This window comes from Cryptomeria japonica, chromosome 3 (assembly GCF_030272615.1).
Source record: "Cryptomeria japonica chromosome 3, Sugi_1.0, whole genome shotgun sequence".
Taxonomy (NCBI): Eukaryota; Viridiplantae; Streptophyta; class Pinopsida; order Cupressales; family Cupressaceae; genus Cryptomeria; species Cryptomeria japonica.
This window is the reverse complement of record NC_081407.1, coordinates 924,308,527-924,334,502: the sequence shown is the minus strand read 5'-3', so window position 1 is coordinate 924,334,502 and position 25,976 is coordinate 924,308,527. Positions and strand designations below refer to the sequence as shown.

Below are 25,976 nucleotides of genomic sequence, written 5' to 3'. Positions count from 1 at the left end.
GTCGCACCTTTTCTCCTCTTCCTAAGGCCAACTTTAAAAACATTCTGTTTGGAAATTAAAATTTGCATTTTAGCTTCATTCCACAAGTCAGCTTCTTCCTCTTGTGAATTTAAGTTAAATGATCATTGAGGTGAAGCGCTCAATAAGTCTTCCACATTTTAATCTCTCAAGACAAGGAAGGTTTGAATTTCCCTTGTTTTACAAGTTTGTTTGTTCAATGCTTGACTACACATGATAAGGAAGATCTAAATTTTCCTCGCTTTACAAGGAAGTATTTTTTTTTTCAAAATTAACTTTTAGTCATCCTTTAATCGCCAAGTTTAGGAGTGGAAAAAATGACATGTAGAAGGAAGACTTAAATTTCCTTGTATTACAAGGAAGTTCTCGAATTCATTCAATGCTTGTTTAATTTCCTAGTTTTACAAGGAAGTTCGTTCCATTTCATTGCCATAAAATTTCACTTTCTTTTTTATCATCCAAATTAGGCCAAGAGTGGAAAATTGAAATGCAAAAGGAAAGCCTTAATTTCCTTGTCTTACAAGGAAGTTCTCAAATTTCCCTTAAAAATTGACCTTAAAAATTGTTCTTCAATTGCCAAGATTAGAAGTGGAAAAACACACATGACAAGGAAGATGTGGAAAAACGCAAGGTAGAAGAAAGGCTTTAATTTTCTTGTTTTACAAGGAAAGTTTTGTTTTAGCTCTTGAAAATTCATCACAATTTGGAGTGGAAATTTGACCCCTACAAGGAAGAGTGGAAAATCGAACTCTAGAAGGAAGGTTTTAATTTCCTCGTTTTACAAGGAAGTTCATTCCATTTCACTTGCATGGTTCATCAATTTGCTTGAAGAGTGAAAAATCGAACCACACAAGGAAGGCTCCACTTTAGTTTCCTTGTATTACAAGAAAGTTCTGAATTTCACACCATATTTTGCCTTGTAAATTTTCCCCAAGAGTGGAAAATCAATCTCCACAAGGAAAAATCCAATTTTCAATTGCCTTGAAACAAACTTAAGCATTTAACACTTAGTTTCAACTCTTCTTCAAAGGGTGCAAAAACGACCCTTAGAAGGTAAATTCCAATGTTCGCTCACCTTGACCTCTTTCCTGTCAACCTTGCAACATGACAATTTTTTCTACAACCTCTAGCAATTTGTCCTCAAACTCAATCCAACAAAACCAACCTCTTCTCACAAGCAAGGGTTAACGACTAGGAACTACTCCCAAGCTAAAACCAAACTAAAACACCTAACTAAGACACCTAATCTAAGAAAAAAGTGGGGATTCCCATTTGCAATGGGTCGATGTGTGAAAACATCACAACACTTACCATGGTAATGCAGCTTCAGGCCTAAAATTTGATAAAAAAAACTTAAAGATACATTAATTATTTCAGTGATGCTTGACGTTCTCTTAACCAAATTGATAATATTGAAAATATGATCCAACTGGTGCTCGGTACAATAAATATTCTACCGAGGCATTCAGCATTCTATTCCATGGTGCTCTTTCATTCATCTATAGTAAGGAAATGCAGTGGGTTCCCTATAACTTCTATTGTAACTTCTTTTATTAAGTTAGCAGACAAGAAAGGCAATGTAAACCTTATAATTGATATGGAATATAACCTCCAGAAAAATAATTACAACCTGTTTCCAATGCATCTAAGCAGGTGCGATTTCCATTTATATTTTATGTCTTCAGAGTCAAAATGTACTGAATTTTATAGACAAGGTGAAAATGTACTGAATTTTAAACTACAAAATCCGTCTGTATGGTGTGGTAACATAACTTTCAGAATCCTGAATGAGAAGTTTGATTGATGGTTTCATTTCTTGCAATGAAATGAAAGATCGGCATACCATTAAGTATATGAAGTATTACAAAGAAACAAGATCAAAGAAAAAGATTGCAATATCAAACAGTTTCAAGGCTGAAACTTCAAAATCAGGTGCTTCTTAAGAGTTGAAGGGCATGCATGACAATAACAACATGAATATCAACTTATATGATTTATTGCTCAAAGAAATCAAAGACAGATTAGAATATATATTTGAATGGTAGATTTTGGCAGGTCCTACAGACCAAAGATAATGTCCATTAGGAAACCTTTTACTATAGAGATTAAAGCTTTTAAATATCATCTGTACAAAGAGGCAATGTCACAATCACTTTTGTTTTTTCAAAAGCTGAGTACAGCAGTAGGCCAAGGCCTAGAGTTTTAAAGACTGAATGGCGAGTTTGGCAGCAATTAAGGCTTTGCTTTCGTTCACCAACTTCATGACACTCTCCAACCTCTTAACCGTGCTTCTTGACTCCATTGCCTCTAGTCTTGCTTGCAACAAACCCTGTATTTCTGAGACTGTTGCACCTGTTTAGATCACCATAAAAAACGTTGTTCATTTAAATAATGCTTTTGTTCTATGCATACTACAAAACTCATTAAAATAGTGTGATAAATTATGATCAACTGATCATTTTACAGTATCAAATGAAACTGTTGCTAATCATTCTTAGGACAGAATTAACATTCGAAAAGAAAGACAGAAGAACAAATAAATAATCAACAATAAGATGATCACTGTTTCTGTTCTTGTATCATTACAAATAAATAACCAACCAAGAAGAGACTTGTTGACCATAAAATGGTGGAAAGTCACACATGCATTTACATGAAAAATATATTAGAATGAAAAACAACTGAAAAAGTAAATAATGAAACTGGTCTCTTCTGCATTGATACAAATAGAAAACTGTTGTGACCATTTCACACATCGCCCCATCAAGATGGGGACCCCCTTTTTTTGGGGGGTTTTGCTTTCCCCTAGCTGGTTTTTTTCTCTGCTTGCTAGGTGTTTTGAGTGAGTTAGAGGTCGCCTAGGCTGGGTAGATTAGGGTTTCTCTCAAAGAGCTCATCCTAGGGATTCTTTCAAAGTTGAGTGTAGCCTAGATTTGGAAGTCATGTGTTGTCTGCCTTGAACCCTAGGGTTATCTTAGAGGGGTCTTACCTTTCAGAAGATTGAAGATGGATAAATTGTACAAAAGAGATAAAAGTCTCAGGTCAGGGTAGGTCAGGAGTGTTGGTTTTCATGTCAAAGTCTTGTCTTCCGTCAGGTCAGAGTCGATTAGGCAGAGCTAGTGGCCAAGGGAAGATTCAGGAGGCGATTTCAGGAATTGTTGAGCAAATTGGCAAGGATGTGGAAGGATATGCACCAAGGGTTGAGTCTAGGGCAAACTCAAGTTAATTCCAAAGTGAATCAAGCCTAGAATCAAGGATTTCGCTCCTGGCCCTTCCAAAGGGTCCAGAGCGAATTCCTCTATAGGACATTCTACTTTGACCCAAACTTAGAACTTACTCATTCCTAGGCATTATTGAGGACAAAACACTAGTTTGGATGAAGAAATATGGGAGATGGAGTCAAAATCTGAGCCTAAGGGTGAATTTCGCTCCTGACCCTTCCAAAGGGTCCAGAGCGAAATTCACATTTCCTCTATTTTGCTCCTTGTTATGGCCAATTTTGTTGACTTCTAAGCATGATTGGAAAGACTTTGATGTGTTCTTACCTTTGAAAGGTGAATTGAGGCGATGGAGTAGTGGAAATCAACACAAACTAGGAATTTCGCTCCTGACCCTTCCAAAGGGTCTAGAGCGAAATCCTCCATTTGACCTTCCTTTTTGCCTTGAGACCTAGGTTAGCCTTGTCTGGAGCTAGTTTTGATGGTGGATTGCCTTGATTGAGGTGGAAGGAAGTTGAATTGATCACGTTTTGAGGAAGAATTGGATGAATGAAGTAGAAAATCAAGCCAAGAATGAGGATTTTGCTCCTGACCCTTCCAAAGGGTCCAGAGCAAAAATCCTTATAGCTCTCATTTCCTTCCTTGTTTTGGATAGGCTTTGATTCCTAGGTCGTGGTTGAGGATGGAATGATGTTATTTAGCCTTGCACGATGAATTGAAGTAAAGGAAATGAAGGATCAAGCCTAAAACATGAATTTCGCTCCTGACCCTTCCAAAGGGTCCAGAGCGAAATTCACAAAATATCATGTTTCCTTCAAGTTTGTGTTAAGCCAGGACAGTGATCAAGGTGGATTAGACTTGAAGATTGCCACAAGCTTGCATTTGAGTAAGTTTTGAGTTCAAGAAGTATGAATTTTGAGCTAAGGGATGAATTTCGCTCCTGACCCTTCCAAAGGGTCCAGAGCGAAATTCTCATGATCACATAATTCACCCATTATGAAGAGCTAAAACTAGCACATGCTTACCTTGAAGAGAGATTCGGAGTGAAGGAGTGAGGCAATTGAGACCTAATCATGGAAATCGCTCCTGACCCTTCCAAAGGGTCCAGGGCGAAATCCTTTGAAATGCCTATTTTTCCACCTTGTTTGAGCTAGGCAAAGGCAAGTTGCAAAGTCATGATGACAAGAGCATGAAGTAGTTAAAAATCAAGATTGTGAAGGTATGGAAAGATGAAGTTTCTCACATCATGAACATTCTATTGATTATGAAGACTAAGTGTGCCTTCATCAAATTTTGAAGAAACTCTAGCATCTTCTAGGCTTACCTATACCCCCTTGAGAAATTCGCAAATCAAACCATATTCAAGACACAATTTTCCTCTCGTTAATTGCTAATCAAACCTCATTTGTGTTGGTAATGCAAATCCGCCTGAATTAGACACCTATCAAAATGGGTAAATTGATTTTAAGCCTTAAAATTAAAAAATTTATCCTTTGGCGCCCAAGAACATTTTTTTTTAGCTTTATTGCTAAGTCGGCCAGCTTGGAGGAAATTTTATTTTATTTTATTTGTGCATTTATGCAAGTCGGCCTATTGGTAAAATGGTGAAAGCGCCCTATAAAGGAAGATGTATTTTGAAATCTTCATTCATTCATTCATTCATTTTTCCTAAAGCGAATTTGAGGAGCAGCATTAGAGGAGCGAATTGCAGCAGGTATAGGCGAATTGCTGATTGAGGAAGGCTGATTAAAGGCTAAATCATCAAGGGCGAACCTGAAGTGTAGATCAAAGACCTTTCATACAACACAAATCTTCATTTTTTTATCCATCTTTTCAAGTTGATAGCTAGAAATCAAGGAGAAGGTATGTACAATCAGATTTTTGAAAGTATATTGAAAATCTGATTCAAATTTCTATATCAATCCTTTTTGAAGTTAAGTCTTCAATAATCTAGTTTGATTCATAGGTGATATCAATTTAAAAATTCATAATTTTAAGGGTTTATCACTCTATTTTCAAATTGTAATCTAATCATTTCTTTAAAGGTTTCAAATCTCCTATCTTGGGTATCCTACTTAAACCTAACTTAAGCCTCTTTTTGTAGGTATCAAATGATGACCCTAAAGGCAAGTGGATCCACTACCCGGCAGGCTCTCATCAAAGAAATCAAAAGAACGATGAGTTGGAGTCCAGGATCGTGTCCAAATGGAGCAATATCGGAGACACCAAATTGGGGAACTTCAATGTGAGGAAGTTTCGAGAAGCGCCCTACATCGGCAAGCCATCACCCATAGCCAAGAAGATAATTGAGAGTGGCATCATCAAGGCCGCAGGCTTCCCTCCCGCAGTTAGATGTCACGAGCTGATAATTGAATGTGCCCGGCACTATGATTCACATTCAAGGACAATCGTAGCCGAGGATGGAATTGTCCTAGCCTATCTTTCAGAAGAAGCTATAAGTGAAGCTTTTCATCTCCCAGAGCCGAGAGATATGATCTACAAGAGCTTGGAAGGAGCTAGGTCCATCTACGAAGATGATCCTGATACCTGTCTAAACTTCATCAATAAGAATTGGTTACTCAAGAGTAGGCCTCGCTTGAACAAGATACCTAGTATGCCACACAGAATTGATTTCCAAGAAGAATTCAGGGACTTGATAACCATGCTCAATCGGGTTATAGGTGCCTCTCAGGCCTTCTTCTTCGACAAGTGGATGTTCTTCTTTATTCAAGTGATAGTCCAAGGAAAAGGAATGCTCAATTGGGCTAGAATCATTAGCAACAACCTAGACGTGCAATTGAGGAGGCTAGTCCCTACTAAGTCATTCCACATGAGTTCATATGTCATATATTCCTTAGTAAGAAGATTTGAGTATGCAGGGCTACCACACAGAGGAGTTGTTGGGAGAGGACCCGGAGAAATAAGAGCATGTGATTCTTATGTTCAACTACATCATCCGCCAAGGAATGATTACAAGCTAGTCAATGACACCTTCACAATGTATATCACTAGGACATTGCAAGGAGGGATTCACCATCGACTGTCTCCGGAGGCACAGGAACTCGTGAAGAAACATGGTGCATGGTTCATCCAATTTCCAAAATTCACCTACATCAGGGTCCATGGATGTCCTTCACCTCCCTACATGTTGCCGAGATATCCTACAGACAAAATAATACTATTGGAAGTGACTAGACAGTTGGCTGCTTACGCTAAAGCATCAAGACATAAGCATGGAAATGGTATCCCCGTACCCATTTTACTGGGAAAATTCAATTGAAGTGTGTCCTAATTCTCAAGCCGCAGAAGATGCAGAAAAAGAATTATCTCTGTATTCATTCACATCCTTTGCCTCAAGAGAGAATTTCGATCCTCATGGTCATATGGAAGAGACAGTTGGGAAGAAGTACAAACATGAGTTTCAAGTGAAGGACTTCTGGATGAATGTCCAGGATGATGTAGAGGTGAAAAGAAAGATGCATTCTAGATTACCCTTGGATCTTATCCGGAAAGGTAAGGTTTTGTTGACGTGTATTTCGTACACAATCATACACAGAATAAAATACCCAAAGGCATCTTATCCTCTCTTGAATAAAGTCGCTAACTGCTGAAGATTTCGCAAGAAGGATCAGTTAGGATGACTCCAATGTTCTTTTAGTAGGGTCTCTACGTGTGGATAAGCACCAGTGGTCGTTGTGATTGCTGTGTCATCAAGGGGCCTTACGTTGCCGAAGTTTTTTGCTAAACTAAACAAGCTTTTAAAAAATAACAAAAGGATAGGGTTGCAAGAGGTCTAATCTAGTCTAACCCTAAGAATGACTTGATGTGGACAAGACTTGGTGAGATTCTACCAACTTCAATTTTGCCATAAATTAACAACTCAATTGAAATTGATGCGATCTTCTAAGGTAACAAATGATTTTCAATACATCAAAGATCAAAGACACTACCACGAAGGTACATATCCAAGATACAATAACGATTGAAGATTTAAGTGATTCAAATATCTCCAGTCGACCACGCAAGGCGTTCCTACAATCAGCAAGAAGCTAGTGGTTTGGAAAGCGAATCCTACCAAAGATCAAGTCCAACACTTTGTCCTTCGAATTAAAACACTACTTTGATTGAGAATGTTTCAAGGAAAATGAACAACCACGAAGATAACCAAGAAAATTGCAACAAAACACCATAACTTCAATATTTCATTGATCTCAAAGCCATCATGTACAACAATTGTTTGAATTCCTTTCTCAAAGCTCAATCTTGCTACAAAAGTAAATTGCTTCTAAACTCTAATCTCTCTAATAATTTCTAACTCTCTGATTCTCTAGCTATATCTAATTGACAAAATGAAATGAAATGAGGGTATAAATAGCATCCTCAATTACAATGAATGGTCCAGATCAAAAGCAGATCAATGGCCAAAATTATGACACCTAAACCCTAATTAGGGTTTGTTACAAATAGCCTCCTTTTTACTGAACAATATTAAATGCATAGCCAAATATTAAATTTGGCACAAAAATCTAGGAGACATAGACCAATGACAATTAAGGTGCCATGTCATCTATAACAACCTCTCATCTAGAATCTTATTCCCTTTCCAATGCTCCTTTTTAGCATATGCAATGAATCTTGATACGATTCCTTCGATCTCAGCAATTGGAATCTCGGGAAGATTCTTCATTCTTTCTTCCAAGTGGATGACCTGATCAAATGCATCTAGAAGAGCTGCGTCCCATGTAAGTTCAAGTTCCTTAGTCTTTTCGATCAGGAGCATGGTAGCAAACATCTGGTCCTGCTGCTCATCTGTGATATTAGCGTCCTTGCAAAAGATGACCTTGATCCTATCTTCCAATTCCTGCAAATCCACATCTGTCTCAACTTCGATCCTCCTGCCAAGAATGGTACATAGTACCTCAAATACTCTGTCCTGGATCGGGTTGATCACCTCCTCAACATGACTGCATCTAGTACCGATGTCCTCGAAGAGAACTTCCTTCATCTGGAGTAAGGTTGACCACTGAAGTAAACTGTGAGGCCCTCCATCCATGATCTTTTCCTGCGCTAAGACCTTCCTTGATGTTTGTCTGATTACTTTCAAGACAGGAATGATAACATCCTTGGTATGAGCAAAAGCGGCCACTGTTATCATCAAGTTATGGATGATCTCAAGAACCTGAATAGCTCTATGAATAGTCTTCATCATCCTTGTTGTAAATTCTACGGCAACTGTATGAGATTTGTCCATCCAAGTACTCATACGCTGGACCATACTCCTGAATCTCTCTGCCTCACCAATTGATTGAAGGGGAAGTGCCTGTATGGGTGATCTTGCTGGATCCTGACGTCCTAAAGGCTAATTGAGATGGCTGAAATATGTTCTCCATGCACCGACCTCTCTCTCAAGCTTCCTATTCTTCTCCATTTCTTCCCTAAGCTTGTCCTTCAATGCTTCAAACGAATCGGTGGCATCATCTAGTGTCTGCTCGGCTGTGGATGGACCTAGCTCAAATGTCTCTATATCATATTCCTCTGCTAGGATCTCACCTTCATACTTGTCCACGGCCGGTGTAGCTATCTGTAATTTTCTGGATCCAGACTCATCTCTAATCATCTTGGACATCTTGATAGCCTTTCTCTTCTCTGTCACTTCCTGGGAATGTCCAACAAGGCTCTCTAAATCAATTACATTGTCCTCATCCTCTATTACGATCACCTTGGTTAATCTTTCCTTCAACCAATCTGGCATGGCTGATCTTGTCTCTTTGACCTGTATTTCCTTATGCAATGCTTCTTCTTCTCTAGGAGGAGATGTTACCTCGTCGTTATTCTTGTCTTCATGTAACTCATAATCTTGGAGAGATCCACTTGGTGACCCTTGAGGTACCTGTCCTTCTTTATCATTCTGAACCATCGACTCCATAGACTCTTCCACTTCAAGTGTCCTTTTCTCTTGTCGAGAAGATGTACCGGATGAACGATCTCGGCTGGCCTCTTGCTTCTTCTTGGAAGATTCTCTCTTTCCAAGTCTCTCTTTCCTCTTCGAGCCTCTTGGATGGAGATTGCCTTCACTTACACTTCGAAGGTTGCCTTCACTTGAATTTCTAGGATTAGGATTGCCTTCGCTTACACTTGCTCCTCCTTCAGTTGGTCTCTCCTCCAAGGTGAAAGTCATAGCTATGCCTTGCTCTCTCAACTTCTGATGCTGCACATCAACCCATCTGCGAGTACAAGACAAGACTGGAGCCATCAAAGCATCTAGATCCACGACCTCGGGCTCATTCCAATCTAACCTTATTGATTTGCTTTCTCGATCATAGGATGACTGGAGATGTCTGCCACTGTCCTGTGCTTGGTCGGCCACTCTGTAAATCTTGCATTTCCTGATGAAATCCAAAGGCAATCTAGAATGCATCTTTCTTTTCACTTCAAGATCGTCTATGAGATTCATCATAAAATCTTCTATCTGAAACTCATGCTTAAACTTTCTACCGACTGTCTCCTCTATATATCCATGTGGATCAAAGCTTTCTCTCAAAGCAAAGAATGAAAAAGAATACAAAGCTAACTCCTTCTCTGCGTCATCCATGGCCAAAGCATTAGGACATACCTCAACTGAATTGCCCAATATGATAGGTACCGGAACTCCATTCCCATGCCTGTGTCTGAACGCCTTCGCATAAGCTGCCAACTGTCTTGTTACCTCAAGTAACACTATTTTGTCTGTCGGATATCTCGGCAACATGTATGGAGGTGAAGGACATCCATGAACTCTGATATAAGTAAACTTCGGAAATTGGATAAACCAAGCACCGTACCTCTTTACTAGTTCCTGCGCATCCTGAGATAATCTATTGTGGATCCCGCCTTGCAACGTCCTTGTGATGTTCATAGTGAAGGTATCATTAACTAACTTGTAGTTGCTCCCTGGCGGATGATGCAAGTGAACATAGGAATCACAAACTCTGACCTCGCCGGGTCCTCTTCCAATCACTCCTCTGTGAGGTAGTCCTGCGTACTCAAAGCTCCTAATCAAAGCATATATGACGTATGAACTCATGTGGAAGGACTTGGTAGCTTTTAGTCTCCTCAACTGTACGTCCAAGCAATGGCTAATCATTCTAGCCCAATGAATTGTTCCTTTTCCCTGAACTATCACCTGGATGAAGTAGAACATCCATTTTTCAAAGTAAAAAGCTTGAGGTGCACCTATGACTCGGTTGAGCATTGTAATCAAATCTCTGTACTCCTCCTGGAAATCAATCCTGTGTGGTGTGTTCGGTATCTTGCTCAGGCGAGGACGACTCTTGAGTAACCAGTTCTTGTTGATGATGCTTAGGCAAGCATCTGGATCATCTTCGTACATGGACTGGCTCCTTCTATGCTCTTGTAGACCATATCTCTGTGCTCTGGAAGATGGAAAGCCTCACTTATAGCTTCCTCTGAAAGATAAGCTAAAGTGTTTCCTTCCTTGGACACGATCGTTCTGGATTGAGGATCATAATGACGAGCACACTCGATCATCAACTCATGACACTGTACTGCTGGAGGGAAGCCGGCCGCCTTAATGATGCCACTTTCAATTATCCTCCGGGCGACAGGTGATGGCTTGCCAATGTAAGGGACCTCTCGAAACTTCTTCGTACTGAAGTTGCCCAAGTTGGTATCTCCAATGTTGTTCCACTTAGACACGATCTTGGTCTCCACTTCTTCGGTCCTTTGATCTTCCTTCATGAGAGCTGGACGACTGGTGGATGCTCCCGCCTTCGGGGTCGCCATACCTGCACAACATTTCATAATAAGAACTAGATTTTGCAATGCATAACATAGATTAGATTAATTTTAGGAAACTTCATGATAAATCTTTGAGTTATCATTTCCTAAATAACGATTGAGCTATTGGAATTCAAAATTTCAAAATTCAAAATTTGAAGCTATGACGATCAAAATTCAAAATTTAAAACAAGGGATCACATCGCCATACCTCACTTGAGAGCTAACTCTAAAATGCAAAACAAGAAATTCGCCTAGGCAACAATCGAAATTTGGTGACTTCAACGTGATCTCTCTCAAGCTAGCAACTTCGCCACCTTTGGGATGCCTTTGACGTAGTCTTTGGCAAGTTCGCCTCACTTGAAACTAAGCTCGCACTCCCCTTTGAAGATGATGTTCGCACCTTCCTTGGAATGGAAATTCGCTCCACTTGAATACCAATCGCACTTCTCCAAAATCGCATATGAAAGATGATAAAATGATAATGTGAAAATGAAAAATTTCACCCTCCTTTTTATAAGCGCTCACCTCTCATTTACCTCTAGGCCGACTTTGCCAAAATAAAGAAATTAAAATGATTTTTAAATAAATAACAAGGGCCGACTTTTATAAAATAAATCCAAGCGCTCCAATCTTCTATAATAATAAATTAATTAATTGCCTTTATAATTAATTTTTTCGATTTTTAAATAGGCAAAATTAATTAAATAAATGTTTTGCGCAAATTTTAAATGCTATCAATTAAATATTCCAATTTATCGATTTTTAGCATTTAATAAAAATTCAAAAAATGTTTAGCGCCAAAATTGGAGGAGGGAAAGATGCAAACCATTATCGCTCTGGCCCCTGACTGAGGGACAGGAGCGAATTACCATTTTAGCCTGGAATCTCGTGCTTTTGACGTTCGAAACCTCCATCTTCATGTTGAAACTGGCATTTTTGCTAAGAATTTCAAACTTGATTAACTTGGTTTTGTGGATGAGTGCCTTTTATGACCATTATCGCCCTGGTCCCTTGGTGAGGGACAGGAGCGAATTATGTGTTTTCTCCTTGACCTTTGCATCTATGATCACCAAATTTCATTATGAGGGAGAAACAACGTTATCCTTTCGTTCCATGCCTGTTCTACTTGTCGTTAACAAGGCACTTTGATGCTTGGAGGATTATCGCCCTGGTCCCTTGGTGAGGGATAGGAGCGAACCTTGTATCTTAGCCTAAATTTGTCGTTTTGTAACCTTTGTTTCTTGTTCATTGCCTTCCAAACGATATCCTTGATCTTGTGTATCCTTGCCTTGTCATGATTTTGAAGGAAAATGGATGATCTTGTGAAAATCGCCCTGGTCCCTGACTGAGGGACAGGAGCGATGTTGTCTCCTTGGCTCAATTGATCACCTTTTGACGTTTGATTTCTTTGCATATCATCTTCTTAAGACACCTTAGACCCTGTGCAACCTTGTACAACCTTGACTTGGCGTGATTTTTGAAGGATTTGGCCAATATGGTAAATATCGCCCTGGTCCCTGACTGAGGGAGAGGAGCGAATTTGGGCATCCTGGGCTCAACCTTGTTTATATCAACTTGCAATCACTTTCACCATGTAGAATGAGGTCCTTTGATCCCTCTTGGACACTTGAAACTTGATAAACCTTCAAAACTTAAGCCTTCATAGGACTCATTGTGTCCCCTTCCCTTCATCTTTGGCCGGGAGTTTGTTCAAACTTGGCGAGAAATTGTCCTAAGGCAAAAATCGCTCTGGTCCCTTGGTGAGGGACAGGAGCGCCTAGGCCAATTTGAGTCTCCTATTGATGTCTTGTAATCTTCAATTTGTATTCAATGGGTTCATTTCACCCTCCTTTCTTGCCTTCAAACTCAAAACTTGCTTGCTTTTGCCTGAATTTTGCCCTATGAAGAATTTCGCTCTGGTCCCCGGGAGAGGGACGGGAGCTACACTGAATTTCGCCCTGGTCCCTGACTGAGGGACAGGAGCGAACTTTGCATTTTTGGTCCGTTTTCCTTCACGAAGGCACTTCAAGTTATATTCAATTGATAAAACATATCTCCTTTGATCTCTTCAAATCGTCAAGTTGTTCAAATCCTGCAAGGACAAGGCAATGTCTGATTTCGAGCTCCGGTCCTCCACTGAGGGACAGGAGCGATTTTTACTCCTGGAGCATTTCCGTGTTCATGAAATTCTTCAAATTATATTCAATGGAAAGATCATGCCTCCCTTTATCACTTCTAATTCGAAATTCGTCTTGATTCTGCAGGGACAGTAAGATTTTTGAAAACGAGCCCCGGTCCTTCACTGAGGGACAGGAGCGATTTTGCTCCTACAGGCCAAAATATCAAGATTTTGGGATTTTAATCACTTCACAAGGTAAAAACAAGTCATTTCCAATGCCTAGGATCAGTTATCAAAATTCTCAAAAATTGGTCAAAATTACTCAATCGGACAAAAATCAAAATCTCATCATCAACACTTAGACAAATTCATTCAAAATTCCAATTGAAAATAGACCAACTCACTTAGCCTCTGGCGAATTCACTTTATTCAAAATTGCATCCTGCGAGAGGAAGCTCAAAAAAGCTCTCAAGACTGACTGGACTTTGGCCTGAAAACGACAAAACAGAAACCCTAAGGCTTGACCCTAAATCCAGACAACTGACAAACTACCAAAACCCTAAAAAGCAGAGAAAAAGAACAGGCAACACGAGCAAAAGAGGGGGTCCCCATTTTAATGGGGCGATGTGTGAAATGGTCACAACAGGTTTATAGAGTATTTGATCAAGCCCAGGACAGTGGTAGATATCTCCAATCGTCCTATGAGAAGGAAGATAAAGAAGTGAAGATAGATTGGAATGAGCAAGGAGTTCCAGACCTAAGAGCATTGATGGATCCTGTTTTGAATTGCACTCGCAAATGGGTAGACGTATAGCATCAAAAATTGAAGGAGCAGAATATAGCCATGACATTCACTCTAGAAACAAGAACAGAAGAAGGAGAAGCAAGTGTGAGTGAGAACGCTTCTCATTCCAAAGGGTCGAAGAGAAAAGGACCTGAGAAGAGAGAACCTTCCAAGAAGAAACAAAAAGTCAATCATGATCGTCCCGAGTACGTCTTCTAGGCATGAAAAGGAGATAAGTCAAGGAGAAGATCAAAGGGAGATAGTGTATGAAATTGATGAGTCTATGGAATTCATGGTGCAGAATGATAAACAAGGTAAAGGACGAACACCTCAGCACTCATCAAGTCAATCTCTCCAGGTTGGTGCTAATGAACAACAAGAAGAAAAGAATGATGATGAAGCAACATCTCCTTTCAGAGACGATAGACCTCTACCTAATGAAATACAAGTAAAGGAAAGAAAGTCTTCCATTCCAGATTGGCTAAAGGAAAGACTGACAAGGGTAGTTGTGGTTGAAGAGGAAGAACAAGTATTCGACTTGGAAAGTCTCATAGGAAATTCCCAAGAAGAAATCGAAAAGAAGAAGGCTACAAAGATGTCAAAGGTAATTAGAGATGATGCAGGATCCAGAAAGATACAGGTAGCCACACCAGTAGTGGACAAATACGAGGATGAGATTATGGCAGAGGAATACGATCTAGAGACATTTGATCTTGGTCCACTTACCTCCGAGTAGGCCATGGAAGAAGCAATTGATTCAGTGAGAGCACTTAATCACAAACTCAAAGAAGAAATGGAAAAGAATAAGAAGCTAGAAAGGGAGGTTAGTGCTTGGAGGAATTATTTTAGCCACCTCAATCAACCATTAAGGCGACAGGATCCAACAATATCACCTTTGCATGCACTTCCTCCTGAATCAATAAATGAAGCAGAAAGGATCAAGAACTTAGCCCAACTCATGAGTTCATGGATTGATGAATCTTACAAGGTAGCCATTGAATTTGTAACAAGAATGATGAAGACAGTTCATCGGGCTATCCAAGTCCTTGAGATCATTCATAATTTATTGATAACTGTGGATGCATTCACTCACACCAAAGACATTGTCATCCCGGTCTTGCAAGTGATAAGAAGGACGTCAAGGCAGATTTTAGCACAAGAGAAGATAATGGATGGAGGAACCCATAACCTTCTGCAATGGTCAACTTTGCTCCAAATGAAGGAAGTTCTTTTCGAAGACATCAATAACAGATGCAGCCGAGTTGAAGGCACTATCCACCCTATTCAGGATAAGGTGTTTGATGTGTTATGTACAATCCTTGACAGAAGGATAGAGATCGAAACAGATGTGGATATCCAAGAATTGGAAGACAGGATCAAGATTATTTTTTGCAAAGAGAACATGGTCACAGAAAAGCAGCGAGATCAGATGTATGCTACTATGTTCCTGATCGAGAAGACAAAAGAGCTAGAGCCTGGATGGGAGATGACTCTCCTCACAACTTTTGATCAAGCCCTTCACCTGGAAGAATGAATGAAGAACCTGCATGAAATTCCCATTGCTGAGATTGAGGGGATTACGTCCAAATTCATTGAATATGCCAGAAAAGAGCATGGAAAAGGGAACAAAATTATAGATGAGAAGTTGTTGTAAGATGATGTTGCAACTTTATTCCCATTGGGCTATGTTTCCTCGTTATTTGTGCCAATTTCTATTGGCTATGGATTGATAATGTTTATCTAAATGGGGTTCTTTTTGTAACAAACCCTAATTAGGGTTTAGGTGTCAAAATCTCAACCTTTGATCTTCTTTAGATCCAGGCCGTTCATTGTATTTGAGAGTGCTATATAAGCCCTCACTCAATTCATTTTAAAGAGTTAGAGAGAGTCAGAGAAAAGAGAAATAAGATTAAGATTGTTAGCAGCAGAGAAAGAAGTAGTGAAAAGAGAAAGATTAAACAATTGTTGTTTTATTTGCTATGAGATCAATGAAATATTGAAGTTATGGTGTTTTATTGCAATCCTTGTGGCTATCTCCATGGTTGTTTGTCTTCTTGAATCACTCTTAATAGAGATAATATTTAAGTTTTAGAATTATATTTAAGTTTTAGAATTATATTGAAGGACAAATGTTGTGTTTGATCTTTGGTAAAACTCATAGTCCAAACCACTAGCTCCTTATTGATTGTAAGCACGCCTTGTGTGGTCAACTGGAGATATTAAGATTGTTTAAGAGTTCAATCATTATTGGAGATATCGATATGTATCTTAGTGATAGTATCTATCCCATTGATGATTTGAAAATCATTGAATCCCCTTAGAAGATCGCACCAATTCCAGTAGAGTTGTAATCTTTTGGCAATACTGAAATTGGTAGAGTTTTGCTGAGACCAGTCCTCATTTAGTCATTCTTAGGATTAGTTTAGTATCGCCTCCTTAAAGCCCTTATCTTTTGACCTTTTTTGAAACATCGGTTAGTATTAGGAGAATTCAGTTTCCTCATTGAGAAGTAGTTGCAAGAACAAGCTTTCCCAGAAAGTATGTAAGGCGCCTTGTAAAACAGCAAACACAACGACCACTGGTGCTTATCCACGAGTAGAGAACCTACATAACAAAACCTTGGAGTTTCTCCAATTGATCCTTTTGCGAAATCTTCAGCATTCGGGAACTTTATTCAAGAGAGGATAGGATACCTTTGGGTATTTTATTCTATGTTTGGTCGTGTACAAAAGACACGTGAACAAAAACCAAGCACCAACCAAAAATGCTGACACTTTTAACCAGCTAACTAGCTAAGTTCACTGAAAAGAAATGTATAGTTAAACCTCTATCTGAAGGCTGTGGAAGAGAAGGGCTTTGAGACCTCTCTACACGAAATGTGAATCAGTAAATTATGGACTAAGATGGATGTGTGCACTAGAATCATCAAATGCACAAATTGCAGCTAGAAAATGACTTGAAGACACTGAGTGGATGCTAGTTGAAAGATATGTTTGCAATTGGTATTCCACATATAACTAAAATGGAGCGAACAATTTGAAATAGATACTAATGTTATTTTCAAAATCTCAGGGTATGCAAGTATCAGATTTTGAATTCTAGCAAAACACAAGTTGACCTATTTCCAATTTCATACAATCTTTCATTGGCCTTATTGAACCATATGTTCAAATAAATGATATCTTCATTTTATTTTGGGGCTTTGGAAAGAGTGAGATTACAGTTTCTAAGTCTTAGTGAGCTTTACGTTCATAGAAATAATGAATTCATCAATTACCAATCAAAAATAAAATAATTATTTCATTTTATTTTGGGTCTGCGGAAGGAATAAGAATATTTTTTCTAAATCCTCTCCAGCCTTCTTTTACAATCTTCAGAACATAGAGAAGTGAGGGTCTGATGTACATTATCAACCTACTCAAACAGTAAGTGTAGGTGTGATGCGCATTATCAACCGCATTATCAACCTAATCAAACAGTTTTTATATGAAAGCTGTCTTTATCGGCACGCCAGATTCTTCTTGCGATATCACAAACATGAAGATAAGACATTGTCAATTTGCTGCCCAAACTTGATATTTCCTTAGTAACACCCTAATTTGAATACATTGCAGTGTGCAGAAAAGGCTTATTTAATATGTTGGAGCACTTTCAATGCAATTGAAACTTCTCAGAATCAGTGTCATGAAAGGTATCAAGTTCACTAGAATTTTGGAACTGTTTATAGCAGAAGCTTTTACATTGAAATTTTGTTTATAATGACTATTGGAATTAGGTGTTATAAACCTTGCAAATCCTAATGTTCAATTATTATTTATTTTGTATTATCTATGTACCCACATGAAAAAGGGCATACCACTTGAGGTGGCATTTTATGCTGTGTAATTTGTATTGAGACACATCTAAGAATATCTAACATCATGCAACATGTGTAAGAGCATCTATGATGTTGTAATAAGTGTAAGAGATTCTATGATGCATGTAAAAATATTATGTCCTTAATCTTATAATGTGCATAGGGATATAGATAATCGGCTTGTGGTTACCATAACTCCTAATTAAGTTATGTGATCATTAATATAATTTTATTCAGGTAGTTAAGTTGGCTTAGGTGACATCCAAAGCATAAGTAGGGTATATATAGAAGCTAGTGGTTAGTTTATGATCATCATATTGTGAACTGTGTTCTTGTTGGAAAGTTTTGGAGGTCTGCCTTTTTTAAGTGGCTTATTATTCTCAAATGTTATTAGGTAATTGCAGCATATTTCCTATTATATCCTTCTCTTGTGCAAATTATTTCAGTACAAGTGATATCAATGTTGGTGTTGAAAATAAACCATGCCCAGACCGACGATGGACTGATCCAAGAGGGGCCAGTAGCTCAGTGGTAGAGCACTCCAGCAGCATATGGAAGGTCCTAGGTTCAAGTCCTAACTGGTCCATGTCTCAACATAGTATCAGAGCCAGGTCCAGGCTAAGAGCCCCAAGCACGCGAGAGGTGTGGCTTAAGAGGGGGTGTTGGTGTTAAAAATAAGCCACACCCAGACCGATGATGGACTGGTCCAAGAGGGGCTAGTTGCTCAGTGGTAGAGCACTCTAGCAGCATATGGAAGGTCCTAGGTTCAAGTCCTAGCTGGTCCATGTCTCAACAATCAAAGCATAATCTTGGGCCTTGACACTTGAAAGGCAAGAAACAATGCAAATTTTTCAATTTGGCAGGTCAAATTGCTAAGTGCATATCTTTCTCAATTTGGAAAAAAAAATTATATTTTAATGGTTTGTCAAGGACGCATTGAAGCTACTAAAATCCAAATTTGAAATAATTTGGGGCAGATTTGAAGGAGTTATTGCAAAATTGAGGTCTCCACCAAATTATTAAGACCTTCGTGATTTTCCCTCATACACTTTGATTCTTCATAACTACTTAAGTTGTAGAATATACCTTCATCAAGATGTGTATGTATTCTATACTCAGAAATATCCGAGTCTATAATATACTGTAGGCTGACTATTAATAAATAATATTATTAATTTATAATAATATTATATTAATTTAAGATTATTAATAAATTATGTTTTATGTCAGTAATATAGTAAATAATAAATTAATAAATAATAAATAATTTGTTGGTAATTATTATATTAATTAATAATAATTATTTTATATGTATATATATAACGATCAAGGAGGGGACATGATAGTCTGCCCTTCCCGAAATTGCTTGTCCTCAAACCGAGTCATCTCCCAATAAAGACACAACGTGTACATATGCACATATAAAGTCATGAAGCATACATGAAGTAATGAGGCATGAGGCTTGAATTCATTTAATACACGAGGATTCCCATTTCCACCAAAATTGTTGGAAGTGCTGGCATTATTTCCATTGGTATTATGATTCTACTCTTGACTATGACCTCCTCTAGCATTCTATTTAAAAGTGGTTAACATCTGGGACATCATGTCCATCATAGCATCAAACTTTTTCTCAACTCTCTCCATAGCCACAATTGCATCATTCTGACCAAATATTCTCTTTCCCATTGAATCCACTGAATCTGCTGAATTAACTTCCTAGTCTCTGTTTCTCAAAACTTCTGAAAAAGTTTCCTCTACTGGCACAGACAGTATCTAAAACTGCTGCCTTCTTTGTTCCCAATTGTATTATTTGATATCTCTGTCACTCATGGAACCTTTCTATCACACGGGCTGGCAAGAAGAATGGCTCTGATACCACTGTAATATCCCCCTTAATTTTTTCCAATTTTTTTCCACAATTACATTCAACACAACACTTATTATGGTTAGGAAATGAAAACCAAATGCTATTGAAAGTAACCCTCCACTTTCTGATCACCGAAAGCCCAATCTGGGAGGGTGAGAGCATATAGTGTCGAGGGGATCATTAGATGCCAATAACTGAAAATGATTACAATCTTCGGGCGACAAGCCAGCCCTTCCCGCTTGTACAGCAGGATAATGAAAACAATGCAATCACTTGGCAGTAAACGAGCCAAGGACAAGCTAAAGAACTGAAGAGTGCAATCACTCAACCGCTTGTTCAATGGGATGACTAGAAATGAAATTCAAATCAACTCTACCGCTTGTGCAGCGAGAGGACAGTATTACAATATCCAAAATAGGCGGCAAAGTCAACCTCTTCCACTTATGCAATGGGACTTAAGCAATAATCCAATAAGATGACTAATAGTACTACTAACTAGCTTACAATCCATAATATGGATTACAAACTAAGAGAAATCACTATTCCAAGATAAGCGGCATGGCCAGCCTCTTCCACTTATGTAGTGGGACAAGAAAGAACAATAGGAACTGTTGTTAGTACTACTACCAGCATTACAATATGGATCATAGAAGTAAGAATTGAGAACCAATAACTGCAAATGATAACCAAGTTCCTTCTCTCCACACCAATGAACTTACACACACCAAAATCAACTCCCAACACCAAAAGCCCAAGGCACACCAAGAAAGCTCTTCACACAACCAACTTCAAATTCTGAAATTAACAATAACACACTGAAAATACGCACACACTAAAATGCTCACAACTTCCCCAAATCAACTCCGAATTGCACCAAATCAAAAGCAAATGAGAGATATAACATAGACAACACAAATAGAACTTCAAACCTGCACCACGAACACCACAAATGATCAGAACACAACCTGAAGCAGACAAGGAAAGGGGGCAACTCTACTGGGAAGTTCGACTTGCTACATAAAATCCAAATCAGCTTTTCAAGATTCGCAAAATGGTGAACTTTATCGCCCAAGGCATAGGAAGAGATAGAGCTGATACCTAGAACCACACATCAAGCACATAGGGAGCCAGGAGAAAAAAACACCTTCAGCACACACCGCGACCAGCAACATGAACACTCAAGAAAACACACCAGAACATCTGAAAGTAACACAAAAATTCTGCAACATTGTTCTCCAATCCACTCCTCTGAATAAAGAGAGGTCACAAGCTCGACTAGTTGCTGTATTGCAAGCAAAAAATCAAGCGGCAGCTAGGAGGTATGCATTCCCTCAAGCTTCATTCCGAATTTCGGCAGCACTTTGTTATAATTTCTTCATGGATCATCCAAATGAGAGCCCAAGTCTTCAATTTATAACTTTTGCCAAGCTAAATTCAAATTCAAATCCCCTACATGGCGCCCAAATTCATTTCATTTCATTTCACCCTCCTAGGCAAAGTTCACCCAAAGCAAATGTCACCACAAAATCGCCATTTTGGATAAATAATCGTTTATAACATAAAGTGTAAAGAGGGTGCTAAAAAATGACTAAGGGGAATAATATAACTCAGACATAAAATCGCCCCCTACAATTAAGTTATATTTTTTTTAATTAAAATACCATGTCGACCCCTTAAGTCAGAACACCAATTACGCCTAGGCCAAGATAATTAAAGTATTTTATTACAAAAAACTTTTCCCCTTCCAAAAGTTGATTACTGCCAAAAAGGGTTGAGTCTAAGTCAACTGACTTGAACAACTAAACCTACCAAAAATAGAACTGCCAAATATAGTACTTACTAAAAATAGTAAGTCCAAAAAACTTCACCAAAAAGATTGTTCTTCAAACCTTGTAGCTCAACTCAAGAAACCCAGAAAAACCCAAAAATCAAGACAACTGACATCAACTTACTAAAAATAGTAAGTTCTGCAAACTCCCCTGAACTGATTACATGTCATACCACTGCGACGCTTACAAAAAACCCAGAAGGAAACTTTGATTCACTCTGCCAAACTCCAATCAGACATCCCTGAAAACTGCAAAGAATCCTCCTAGAAAATAGGAAACCCTAATTCCTCATTCCAAACAGCCTACAGGTCTCCAGAATAGGCCATTGGACCTCTAATTACTCCTTACTGAGGAGAGGACATTACAAGGACACTTGTTATCTCAGTTTATGCATCCCAAAACCTATATATATGTAATCATTTCCTTCATTTGATCATTTAGAAATATAGATATTAGAATTCTACCATTTTGTCTTTTGAATGTTATTCAATTTATGCTGTCATAGTTATGTTTTTATCTTAGTGAGTTCTAATTTTGTCAATCATTCTTCATTATTAAAGCTAACAAAAATCTTAATAGAACAAATGTTTCTATAAAATACACATAAACTATAAAGTGAATCGTGCCTTAAAAGTTACCTACAACAGGTTGTAATGCTGCAAATGAGATACGCTCTGCCAAACGTGGAACAAATGTTTTGTTGTAATCCAAGAAATCTTCCTTTTCAGCCCATCTCAAGGAGTTCCAAAGGGGAGTTTGTAATTGTTCATCCTTCAAGGTCTGCCCTTAGTCACAGTTGAAAATTTTAAAATTCTAATATCTTTCACCAAATAAAAGAGGCTATTCACCAATTTAGACGTGCATTTCACATGAGAAAATCAGTGAATTACCTTCAATTTGATTTGAAGGCAATGTAGATCTGTCAAAGCTAGCTTTAGATCTTCTACAGAAGCATCAACTGAATTTGAATCACTGGGTATTTCATCTTGCATGGGAAGGACCACTCCTCTGAGGTAAGGTTCTGTCTAGAAGCAGATCCAGTTATAAGTAAAGCATGGACCAATAGAACTGGCCAACAAACTTACAAATGTTCTATATTTTCATACTTCAAAAATAAAAGCAATGAAAATTATTAAAAAACTTGGCTTGTATAATAAGCTGATTACCATGTAGCATTTTTGACACTATTACAGGAGATTAAACACTTAACAAATCTGATTAAGCCAATGTCCACATGGATATGGCCCGCCTTCTATGAAAGTCCACAGAGGTTTGACTAATGGGTTTTACCATTATAGTATGCTAATAGAATCGCATCCACCTGACTATAGAAAGTGTTTGCAGATGATTTTGACAGTTTCTCAGATAGCCAGAACCATCAACATCCTGCATCTAGGACATTCTGGTTCCTCAAATGATCCTAACAAGTGAATATCTCACAAGTACAGGGTATGTTTTTGGGTCCTGCGTCTGACTGTCTTAAAATGCAAAAGAGAAGTCTCAATTTTATCTTAGTTGGAAGATTATCTAGATGGAAAGCATAATTCAAGAGCTCAGTATTCAATGTGCATTTTACAGTACATTTTGTGTTTTGACCAATTAAGCTGAATTCCACCCATTAAGCTATCTGAAACTATCTTTTTCCATGTGAAACTAATATACATGAAAATCACAATTTTCAGTAACTGTCAAAGAATAAAATTTCAGGATGCTTACCTTAGTAAGAGACATGATATTAACACGTCCAATTCCCCTTATAGTAACAAGGGCTCCAATTTCAAGGGGCTTTACCTGCAAAGCCATACAAAGAACAAAATCGATTTTTGGCTAACATGATAAAAATATTATTCTTGCTATCAAGTGGGAAAGTAAGGTCAGATGATAAGATATCCTTTATCCTATGCCTTACATTCTCTATGAGAGAGAGGCAACCATATCTAGCAGCAAATGAAGTGACTAACGAACTTCCAAATTCAGAAACTGGATCAAGTACGAAATGCACAAAGAAATTGTTACGCTCATTCATTGCCTGCAAGAATTTCGTAAGTCATGCTGAAGAATCAGAAGGCTGAACCCTTAACTTTGAGTTGAAAAATATTTGTCTACTATGGTGCTGCCTTTAATCTTTGGGTTTGATTTAATCTCTATACTTCGCTTCTAGTGACATATCATCTCAATCTAAATACAACATTTGAAATCAGGATTTTCATGATTGACAAAGATTATTATGCATCAAAACAAATCCAAGAATATGTGAATTGAGATACAAAGGATATAGGTTCCCTAATGACATTCTTCCCCTCAGCAGATGAGGAGTCCCCTTGCAGCTTGATTCCATATGGATTTTTATATGTAAGTTAAAGGGTGCAGACAACAGCCTTTGTCAGCTGCCTAAAACCCCTTTTTCATGCAAATATCAATATAAATGTTTTCAATTCAAAAACAAAAATCAGCGGAGAGAAACATCTACATCAGGCTAACAAAAACAAGGCTTAATTTGCCAAAAAAATAAATAAATCTTCAAGACAGCCATATTGCTTACTTTGAAAATAAGCGTATGAAGAAAGTTGCAAGGCTTCACACCTCTTCTAGCAAGGCCAAAAATCTTGCTTCATATAAATGCAGTGTTGTACTCGCCGATGGAACGAACACCTTGCATTCAACACAAATTTGTATGGTATAAAACTAAAACAAACAAATTTCAAAATCTCGAAAGAAAACATAAAAAATCATCTGCAGCTTTATATTTCTCATTTACAGGAACCCGTTACTTCCCAAATTGAAAGCAAGCATTATTTATAGTATGAAAGAGAGGAATTCCATTTCTTCTCATTGAAACACAGTATTTGCAATCTACCTACCATCGAACATCTAGTCTTGTATCCATTTCATTCTACACTCTAGCTAGTTGTGTTACCAAAACCTCTGTGCTGTGCCATTTGCATTTCTTGCATGTCATTTGTTGTTTCCCATGAAAGAAGGTAGGTGAAAGGGCACGATTACCAGAGGATTTTGATGAAATTAGATTTTATGAATCTCTAGCCAACCAGCACCTAATTATGTTTTTATGCTTACAATCTCGATCAGACTTTAGATCAAAAGGTTTGTCCAATTTTGGACTCTTACGACGTATCATTGATAGCATAATACAATTTTCATGCTCAATGAAAATGTTAATTTTGTCAATTGTAACTATCTTTCTATTTCTGAACTAAAAAGATAAGTTTCATCTCAATTAGTCATAAATACCGCAAAAACTTGAAAATGATATTCTTTCTGAATACCAGTCTTGAGCAATCAAATGCCAACTTATTGTTGAGTCAATAATTTGATCCATATTTCATTAGCAATAGTTCGCAATAAACCACCTCCAATGCTCCTGGATGGGCTACTTGGTACTCACTGACTTCAAACTAAACACATACTCCATCCCCACAAACACAGATATTTGGTAATGATGCATTGCCTAAACACAAACACATTTAAAACTGCCATTGTTTATATTTCTTCATATATTTATATGGAAAACCTCAACCATTTTGTTTATATTTATATGGAAAACCTCAACCAAGAAGCTTTCTGCCCCCATTTCAACCCCGTCCCCTGTTGCTGGTAACACAACTAGCTAATTTCAAATCAATCTGAATTTATCCAAAAACTACTTACTGTACTTGAACAACGCTAGTAACTGAATCGTTACAGAAAGGTCATTCCTTTCTGTGAAGGTGAGCATTGTTAAACAAAATTATACTAGCATACAACTATGATTAACGCCAAACACTAATAATTTCAGTTGGATGAGCATACCTCCGCAATGGTGAAGGGGAGACAGGGTAACTCGATAGAACGTGGTGGTTCTGGCGCACAGTTCATAACATAAAAATTAGTACGAATGCGAAATGAAACAAAGAGTGCAAACGAAATCTAAAAAATGAAGATTGCATAATTTACCATCTTTGAACAACTCCCCCGCTCCTGTAGAATTAGAATTGGCTTGCAGTCTCCTCGAAGGAAGCGAACCGAATTTAGTGCACCCTAAACGGCCAGTGACTCGGATAAAATTTAGCGATGGCAAGAGTGGCGGTACCATCTTGTTCTTCACTACTGGAAGTGATGAAATGGGCGTAAGCTTCATATTCAAGTGAGAAAGGCATGGACTTGCATATGGAATGTTGGTAGGCATTGGTAATGCCATTCCCACTGCCATCAAAATTTAGTCCTCTCAGACAAGGCAAATAGCTATGCCTTGCGACTGAATAAAAATGTGTGGCTCTTTTTATTCGATGTTCAAAACCGAGCTCAAAAGGGACCCAATAGCATTCATGAGGATTTTTTTAAGACCATAAAATAGAAAGAATTGAAAATGTTGAGAATATTGGCTCATTTTTTATGTGAGAAGAGATGAGGTAAGGTTTGAGTCTTACAAGAATGTCATAGATTGGATACTCTTCATTCTTGACATTGATTGAATCAAAGGAGGGATATAAATCATGCATTGAATAC

General features: G+C 38.1%; 1 protein-coding gene across 5 annotated transcripts; it reads right to left on the bottom strand.

Annotated features, from left to right (window-relative positions):
• Window positions 1–1,992: 1,992 nt before the first annotated feature.
• On the bottom strand, window positions 1,993–25,775 carry LOC131040363 (uncharacterized). Of its 5 annotated transcripts, none has more exons than XM_059217015.1 (8): window positions 25,425–25,775; window positions 25,281–25,330; window positions 24,057–24,125; window positions 23,383–23,502; window positions 23,190–23,264; window positions 22,364–22,498; window positions 22,112–22,253; window positions 1,993–2,370 (listed from the first exon to the last, which is right to left on the bottom strand). In XM_059217015.1, the coding sequence occupies exons 1-8, from the start codon at window positions 25,678–25,680 to the stop codon at window positions 2,213–2,215; spliced, it is 1,005 nt and encodes a 334-aa protein (XP_059072998.1). In that variant the 5' UTR covers window positions 25,681–25,775; the 3' UTR covers window positions 1,993–2,212. The 5 variants fall into 5 exon arrangements, with proteins under 5 accessions (XP_059072998.1, XP_059073000.1, XP_059073001.1 ...); XM_059217017.1 differs by having other exon boundaries at window positions 22,116–22,253; XM_059217018.1 differs by lacking the exon at window positions 23,383–23,502.
• Window positions 25,776–25,976: the final 201 nt, after the last annotated feature.

Bases quoted from the DNA above. Each gene is read 5' to 3' on its own strand.
- LOC131040363 (XM_059217015.1), bottom strand. From the start codon at position 25,680: ATGGCAGTGGGAATGGCATTACCAATGCCTACCAACATTCCATATGCA. The intron at 25,331-25,424 runs GTAAATTATGCA...ACTGTGCGCCAG, and splicing joins GGGGGAGTTGTTCAAAGATG to AACCACCACGTTCTATCGAG. The intron at 24,126-25,280 runs GTATGCTCATCC...GTTGAATGCAAG, and splicing joins TCCCCTTCACCATTGCGGAG to GTGTTCGTTCCATCGGCGAG.